The sequence below is a fragment of the Osmerus eperlanus genome, chromosome 27 (assembly GCF_963692335.1).
Source record: "Osmerus eperlanus chromosome 27, fOsmEpe2.1, whole genome shotgun sequence".
Taxonomy (NCBI): Eukaryota; Metazoa; Chordata; class Actinopteri; order Osmeriformes; family Osmeridae; genus Osmerus; species Osmerus eperlanus.
In genome coordinates, this window is record NC_085044.1 from 4,131,497 (window position 1) to 4,137,601 (window position 6,105).

General features: G+C 45.5%; 2 protein-coding genes across 2 annotated transcripts; both read left to right on the forward strand.

Annotated features, from left to right (window-relative positions):
* The first annotated feature begins 292 nt into the window (after positions 1 to 292).
* On the forward strand, positions 293 to 2,615 carry cwc15 (CWC15 spliceosome associated protein homolog). Its single transcript, XM_062453480.1, has 7 exons — positions 293 to 428; positions 899 to 1,040; positions 1,161 to 1,273; positions 1,423 to 1,511; positions 1,618 to 1,731; positions 1,909 to 2,051; positions 2,197 to 2,615. The coding sequence occupies exons 2-7, from the start codon at positions 910 to 912 to the stop codon at positions 2,324 to 2,326; spliced, it is 720 nt and encodes a 239-aa protein (XP_062309464.1). The 5' UTR covers positions 293 to 428; positions 899 to 909; the 3' UTR covers positions 2,327 to 2,615.
* Positions 2,616 to 4,263: 1,648 nt separating this feature from the next.
* Positions 4,264 to 5,300, forward strand: LOC134013542 (G-protein coupled receptor 83-like). The gene is made up of 2 exons (XM_062453048.1): positions 4,264 to 4,267; positions 4,578 to 5,300. Exons 1-2 carry the CDS (start codon positions 4,264 to 4,266, stop codon positions 5,282 to 5,284), a joined length of 711 nt encoding a protein of 236 aa, XP_062309032.1. The 3' UTR covers positions 5,285 to 5,300.
* The last annotated feature ends 805 nt before the right edge of the window (positions 5,301 to 6,105 follow it).

Consider the following 6,105-nt stretch of genomic DNA (forward strand, 5'->3'; position numbering starts at 1 on the left):
TCTATAAGCAAAAATGAGGATAATAAAAAACATTTTTTGTACATTCATCAAAGGTTACTCAAGTATACTCAGCCTAAGCTACAGTAATTTAGAAAATCCCACGAGTATATCTCTTTGAAATCTATAGCCTATGATATCTGTCAGACCCACATTTATGGAATACAATTCAGATCAAACCAAAAACACAATCATTAGAAATATTATAATTATTATTTGACACATTTTACATAGGCTATAACATCATTTATGCTGAAAACATAAAATTTATCATCATTTCTTTCACCTCGTCAGTTGAGAAACGACGAAGATTGAAGCATTGGTCCTAAGAAAAAACGTCTGCGCTTTTGTCTTGTTTGTCCTCAATGAGAGTCCGTAGATTGAGTGACGACGACAAAGCCTGTGGCAGTTCTTCCTGTGTGTGGAAGCAGGTAACAAAAATGCTAAATGGATTGTAACTTACATCAAATTGAAGTGCGTTTTAACTAATCAGGACCATGTTTAAATACATTTTACCTTCAAATCTGTGTACCTGAAAGTTGACAGAATCGCTTGCCAGTTAACACAGAAGCTCCGGCTTCTTTGCTTGAACTAGTGTCTGCTAAGCTAGTAGCTACGACGCTAGTAGGCTAGCTAACGCGGTAGACTATTCAACTCAGTACCAGCATGTCTGTTTTTGTTTTGTTCTATTGTCTGTAATATAATAATAATAATAATGATTGAATTATGAAATCATGTAGGCTACTGTTAATAATAATAATTAGGTGGACTCTAAGTAATGTTGGAGTGGAAAACACGTTAATAGAAGCCTCTTGCAAGATCATTTAAACAGGCTATAGGCCTAAATTAATGTAAGTTTGGGGGAAATCGTTAATCCACCCTAATATCTATATTATTTTAGAGCCAGTAAAGATGACAACTGCTGCCAGACCAACGTTCGAGCCAGCGAGAGGAGGGAGGGGTAAAGGAGAAGGGGATCTCAGTGCATTGTCCAAACAGTATTCAAGCAGAGATCTACCCGGTCATACGAAGATCAAGTACAGGTCAGTCCACTGCTTCAAAACGAGACATTTCAGACCCCGTCCTCCACTGTTGCTGAGATGAAATATTTGAAGAAGTAGCAGCTTCTCGTTGACGCCTAACAACCCCTCACACGCACACAGGCAGCCCACCCAGGATGCACCCGAGGAGGTGCGTGCCCGCGACTTCCGCCGCGAGCTGGAGGAGAGGGAGCGCGTGGCCGTGCGAGAGAAGACCAGAGAGAGGGGCCCCAGAGGTCAGTCTGCAGATACTGAACTTCGACCTTTTGGAACGCCTTTTGGAGATCCGATCCCGATCGGATTTACAGACTCGTCACTAACCCCTTGACAGACCTCTCATCGTTTGTCAACCTCGGTTCATCCGATTTTGCGTTTTCTCTTCCAGAGCACACAACGTCGTCCTCGTCATCCAAGCGGCCCAGGCTAGACCAGATCCCCGCAGCTAATCTGGACGCAGATGACCCCCTCACGGACGTGAGTGTCTACAGCCGGGGGGCTGTTCTAACCCTGGAGGTTTCCGTGTCTGTGCGACGTGTCCCAGCCGGGGGCTGTTCTAACCCCTCGCTGTCTCTGACCGCAGGATGACGAGGAGGAGGGCGACTCCGAGGATGAGAGCGACGACGACGACACGGCGGCCCTGCTGGCGGAGCTGGAGAAGATCAAGAAGGAGAGGGCGGAGGAGCACGAGCGCAAGGTGAGGCCGCCCCCCCCCCCCCCCCCCCCGACGAGGCGGGCACCGCTTTCCTCGCCGCCCCGTTTCGTTTATAGCCGCCAGCGCACCGACGTGGGGACGGTGGACCAAGTCTCAAGTGATTTCCACTCAGAACCACAACGAGCCACGTGTTTTTGACCCCCCCGTGCCCCCTCCCAGGAGCGAGAGCAGAAGGCAGAGGAGGAGAGGATCCGCATGGAGAACATCTTGAGCGGGAACCCTCTACTCAACCTGGCCGGACAGCAGCAACAGCAGCCACAGCCGATCGTACCAGCCCAAACGTCCTTCAGCGTCAAGAGGAGGTACACAGACACACACAAACACACACATCTTTTGACCCATTTTTCGACATTTCACTCTCGCAACGGCTCGAGCATTAAGAGACGTTGCGCCGTTGAGGGGGAATGTTGTTTCGTGATGGATGCATCAACCGTGTCTCTCGTCAAGGTGGGACGACGACGTGGTTTTCAAGAATTGCGCGAAGGGCGTCGACGACGCCCGGAGGGAGAAGCGCTTCATCAACGACACGCTGCGCTCCGAGTTCCACAAGAAGTTCATGGAGAAGTATGTGAAGTAGGATTGCGTTATGGGAAGAGGGGAGTGGTCTCTGCTCCCACTGCAATTCCTCAAGATAAGGACTTGGGGGATATTCTTCTAACATCGAACAAACTTTCCGAGCATCCGCGAACCCCACGCACCAAATTCTTATTGTCGTTGTACCATTGTACCTTTTTAGAACAGCAAAAACAAACCTGTAAACTAATTTTCTGTTCTGTGTTTGAGTTGAAACCCCTTAAAGCAATTTCTCTTTATTTTGCTTTCTTTTATAAGTAATACCAATAAACTGAGTAAAAGATTACAAACAATGAATTGATTCTTCTGAATAATAATGAATTTGATTTATAATGCGCTTTTTTGGGGCCCAAATGCCATAATTACTTGGTCATATTGTTCTCTACGTTCTTGTTTTGACACCGTACACGGCGCTGCAATCGTAACTATGCGTTTTAGCTGTTTTTAAGTTGAGTGATTTTTCTTTCTTATAGGTGGAGATGCTTTTAGCTAGATGTGACCGTTCTTCTAAATTACTTCAATTAACAACTAAAATGTTCGAGCAATTAAACAATGCTTTGAGTGGGAGACCGTCGCATTACCAATACACTACTCTAAACTGACATTGTAAATGTCATCAGACCAAAGCAGACAACTCGAAAGAAAGGTTTTGTTCGTTCTTGTTGCATAATGCGAATTGTATTTTTCAATGTATTACCGTTCCTTGACGTAGCCTAAGTAGATTTCGTGGTAATTGCGTACCGCTGTCAATTTGCAGTGATCATTGACAGTGTGTGCTCGCACACTTATCTCTGGCTCTCAGAAGCATGGTGGGGGCTGTAGCGCGCAACTCGGAAAATATGAAGCAAAACATGCTAGTGTTATTTTTAGTTGGAAACCAACGGCATTATGTCTGAGCCATCATATTTGATAAGGGACTTTAAAAGCAACCAGTCTCTTTTAGGAAATGGGTCTCTCATCGCCGGTTTTTTGGAACCTGCTTCCAATTTGTCGAAATACATATTGGATGATAAAGTGCTTGCAGATTTGCAGATTTTTATTGGAAAAAAGAAGTACGGAGTGGAATCTCAAAACGCCACTACCAAGTTTTTACTTATAATAGCATATTCTGTAATCATCCTGACATCTTTCTTCGGAAACGCTCTCGTTTGTCAAGTGATGTGGAACACCCGCACACGCACAGTCACAAGTATGCTTCTTGCGAATTTGGCAGTAGCCGACATCCTAATAACCTTGCTTAACACTCCATTGACTTTGGTAGGTATATCACGCATTGTCAAATATGTATTTGAAATCAAACTTTATGCCATGTCAACTTTTTCTACTGTCAACAAGGTTCGATTTGTCACCAGCACCTGGGTCTTTGGTAAAGTAATGTGTCACATCTGTCGGTTCGTCCAGTACTGCTCTCTGCACGTGTCAACGCTTACCTTGACTGTTATAGCACTGGACAGACGCCAGGTAAATCTTCATACATCTGCAATCTGATTACATTTGAATGTGGTGTCAGTACAATAAAACGGGCGTAGGCTGGTTTTCAAATGTGAGTGGGACAGCTTTTTTAATAACTGAGGATTAAGCCGTTAAATAACACTTTGTTGATAAAAAGTGGGAGTGACAGATTTGCCGTTGTCTAAAAGTGTCAATGGGTAATGAAATCTACGCCCCTGGTACAATATGAAAGGTATGAGTGGAAACGGAACCGTTTGTGCAGAATTTGAATGAACGCTGTCCAGTCGTGAGTAGTGCTGAAAATATATCAACAGGTCGTTAGTACCAATATCATCACATTCGTGTATACAAAGTTGATTTTATGCAGCCATTATCGTTTCATGCAACGAATGTAAGTAATCTGATTAACTGTTCATATCAAAAGGTAATCCTACATCCATTCAAACCCAGGATATCTTTGGCAAGGGGCGTTTTCTATATCGTGGCGATATGGGTAATGGCAAGCTGTTTCTCGCTTCCCCACGCTATTTATCAGACGCTATTCACATTTGTTTACAGGTAAGGACTCCTTGTGCTTGGAGGTTTGCGTGTAATTGATTGTGTGCGGATTTCTGTGTTTATTTTCATCAGTCATCATACTCAATGTAAATTAAATATCAAGGCAAAATAATTAATCAAAACATTATAGTTAGTAGTTAGTTCATGCGAAAATCAGATTTCCATAAATTGTTGTAAAAACTGAAACAACCACAAGTAAACTGTCTCATTAAAATAAGTAGACACAATATAGAATCTGGTCTGAGCTGAGATATTTTCTTGTTTCCTCTCGCGTCCCCACAGTAAAGGAACTGTCCGGAATCTCTGCGTGCCAAACTTTCCAGAGCCCTCCGACTTCTACTGGAAGTACTTTGACCTGCTCACGTTCGTGCTGCTCTTCCTCCTCCCCCTCATCGTCATCACCGCGGCCTACGCCGCGGTGGCCCGGCGCCTGTGGTGGCGCTGCAACATCGGCGACGTGACGATGGAGCAGTACGTGGCCCAGCGGAAGAGGAGGAAACAGACCCTGAAGATGCTGATGCTCGTGGTGGTGGTGTTCACCGTCTGCTGGTTCCCGCTGAACTGCTACGTGGTGCTGCTGTCCAGCCAGGCCATCCGGGGCTCCAACGCCCTTTACTTCGCCTTCCACTGGCTGGCCATGAGCAGCACAAGCTACAACCCCTTCATCTACTGCTGGCTCAACAACAGCTTCCGAGCCGAGCTCCAGCGGCTGGTCGCGGTGTGCTGTGGCCGGAGGGGGGGCGGCGGCCCGCCTCCTGCCCGGAGGCCGACCCAGGACCAGCGGCGCTCCGTCTGGCCTGACACCAGCATCCGCTTGTGCCTCGTCCGCCACGCCGACCAGCCGCGAGAGCCCCAGCAGCCTCCGTCGTTCCTGCAGCCCTCCCTCCTGCCCCTCCCCCGGCCTGCCAGAACTGATCTCCACTCCGTGGAACCCATAGTGGAGGTTGGCTGAGCTGTCTGTCCCAGCCCCCCCCCCCCCCCCCGCCTGTTCCAGACAACCTAACACGAGGATGTACTTGACATTGTATTTTTAGTTGTTTGCTGTTCGATGCTTTTTTTGGGGGGGGTGAGGGGGGGGGTGAACATTCGTGTTTTACTCCGTCGGCTTACTGGTATTACTATATTTTGCACGTTTTCATTTGTGTATGTAGTGGGAGAGTCATGTCAGGTGTTGTAATGGGTCCCTGGTAGCTTAGTGGTTAAAGACGTGTGCCATGTCTGAGCCTTTTCTGAAAAAGCTTAGGTTTGAATCCCATGTCTGGCTTCAATAAGGATGTATTATCAGAATGTGTTGTTGTGGCTCAGTGGTTAAGCATGTGTAATATGTATTTATTTATTATTTTATCCTAATTTTATAATTTGGTGTTTGTATATTTACCACACTTTGCCAAACTTCGTAAAGGCCTTGAGATAAACATTGTAGCACTGCAAACTGTATTCTTCAACTTTCTCTTGTTGAGATTACATCCACATAATTTTGCCAAATCCATTTGTATCATTATATGTTTCTTGTTAAATACAAAACAAAGATCATCACTTCAAGAAATAATTTACTAGTAATATATATATATGCCTGTGTGTAAAGATAGCTGTCATATACTTGTATATCTTATTCTAAAAAAGGTAACTGTATATTACTGTCATACTGTAGTAATGTTGTAGCTGACTAATGCACCGTGGCATGGATTTGCCAGTTTGTGTATTTTTTCGTTCCGTTTCAATTGTTCTGTTCCACTTGTGTCCCTGGAGAGCCGCTAGCTCAAAGCCAACATG

Coding starts and splice junctions, on each gene's coding strand:
- cwc15 (XM_062453480.1), top strand. CDS start 910: ATGACAACTGCTGCCAGACCAACGTTCGAGCCAGCGAGAGGAGGGAGG. Junction 1,041..1,160: donor CATACGAAGATCAAGTACAG/GTCAGTCCACTG, acceptor ACACGCACACAG/GCAGCCCACCCAGGATGCAC. Junction 1,274..1,422: donor CAGAGAGAGGGGCCCCAGAG/GTCAGTCTGCAG, acceptor TTTCTCTTCCAG/AGCACACAACGTCGTCCTCG.